The sequence below is a fragment of the Cystoisospora suis genome, assembly GCF_002600585.1.
Source record: "Cystoisospora suis strain Wien I chromosome Unknown contig_911, whole genome shotgun sequence".
Lineage (NCBI taxonomy): Eukaryota > Apicomplexa > Conoidasida > Eucoccidiorida > Sarcocystidae > Cystoisospora > Cystoisospora suis.
The window spans coordinates 288-1,779 of record NW_027153712.1 but is presented as its reverse complement, the minus strand read 5'-3'; the positions used below and the strand labels follow the sequence as shown (position 1 = coordinate 1,779).

General features: G+C 40.8%; 1 protein-coding gene across 1 annotated transcript in view; it reads right to left on the bottom strand.

The window, feature by feature from the left end:
* Nucleotides 1–1,263, bottom strand: part of CSUI_002176 (rrm domain-containing) — a gene marked incomplete at its 3' end in the record, with an annotated part of 10,475 nt that extends 9,212 nt beyond the window's left edge. The window contains exons 1-2 of the mRNA XM_068062378.1: nt 1,127–1,263; nt 62–113 (exon numbers count right to left, since the gene is read on the bottom strand). Of these exons, the coding sequence (XP_067925645.1) occupies nt 62–113; nt 1,127–1,157 (83 nt within the window). The remainder of the gene's footprint in view (nt 1–61; nt 114–1,126) is intronic.
* Nucleotides 1,264–1,492: the final 229 nt, after the last annotated feature.

Sequence of the window (1,492 nt, the reverse complement as noted above, 5' to 3'; positions counted from 1 at the left end):
ATACACATATATACACATATAATATATATATGTAGAGTTGTGTGTGTATATGCATGTATACCTGTAGTAGATATTTTCTGGGGAGTCGTGCTCGTAGAGAAAGTCATACTTCCCTGCAGACGCACATCAAACATACACACGCATACGCACATATATCTACATGTCTAGACACGTATACATACACATTATAGAGTACGTATATATACGTGCATATATATGTATAGGCATATATGTGCATGCGAATATGTGTTTCTACATAATTCCTGGAGGTATGGGACTGCAGGCCGCTGTTAAAGTATAGACTACTAGTGCAAAGACATATATGTACATATACATTATATCTATATCTACACATACATACGAATATCTATATGAAGGCTCTTGAAAGGGAGAGACGTGCTCTACGCAGATAGGTGCATGTGTACGTACATACGGACAATTCATGGAGATCTCGAGTGTACAGACAGCATACATGTTTCTATTGTATCTGTCCTCCTATATCTATACATATGCAGACACACACATAATACAAAATCTGACGGGGTGGATCTGTGCGTAACTGCCGACTGCTCCTAAGGAATGAACGAAGGCCCATTTCCCAACATCCATCCCTCCCTATCGTCGTCTTGCTTTGACTCCTGCGATAGATTCTTAAAGAGTGACAACGGGGGAATAAGAGAACACTATTGCTATGGCTATTGCGAGAGAGAGAGAGAGAGGCATAGATGTCTACATACAAAGACTACTGGCTGGGAGAAACTGAAGAAAAACCACATCAATCAAAGTGCAGGTACCTTGTAGGAAGAAAGAAAATGATGAGAGAAGTCACTTCGACAGCCTTAACTATCTACAAGAGATATCTCTATCAATAGACCATGCATGCAGTCATATACATCTATTTCAAGAGAGAGAGACAGAGATACATATATATATGTATGTCTATATATATATATATTCACATAGACTACGGAATGGTAGAAAGAAGCTGGAAGCAAGAGAGGGATGCATGCAAATATCTCTCACTGAGAATGGCAGCAAAGACACAGGAAGGTCGTATGGTCAAAGGGAGAAGAGACTTAAGAAGAAGAAGAAAGAATGACTTCAGTAAAGATTTCTATCTTCTTACCTCCTTCAGATCCACGAGGTGCTTTCTCCATGATCTGTTGCTCGAAAGGATGACCTTCCTAAGAAGTAAACAGATCGGAACGTCACTGAAGAAAAATTCCTCCCGGGTGTACATACACCTGACGTACCTACCACTCTATCTCTCTCATAGTTGGTCCCAGCGAATATAAGTAAGGAAATGAAGCTCCTACGCAAAATACACCAAAAGTACCTTCGCCAGTCTGCAGAAGAGAAACAGTCTGATCCATCACTTTCTCTTCAAAGAACACTGGCCTTCTCTAAGAAACGACAGTCTCCACCGAATGTAAACTTCAACTCGGGTGTATATACACCTCCTCCTGTCCCTCAGATTTCACGCTGTGTAGCG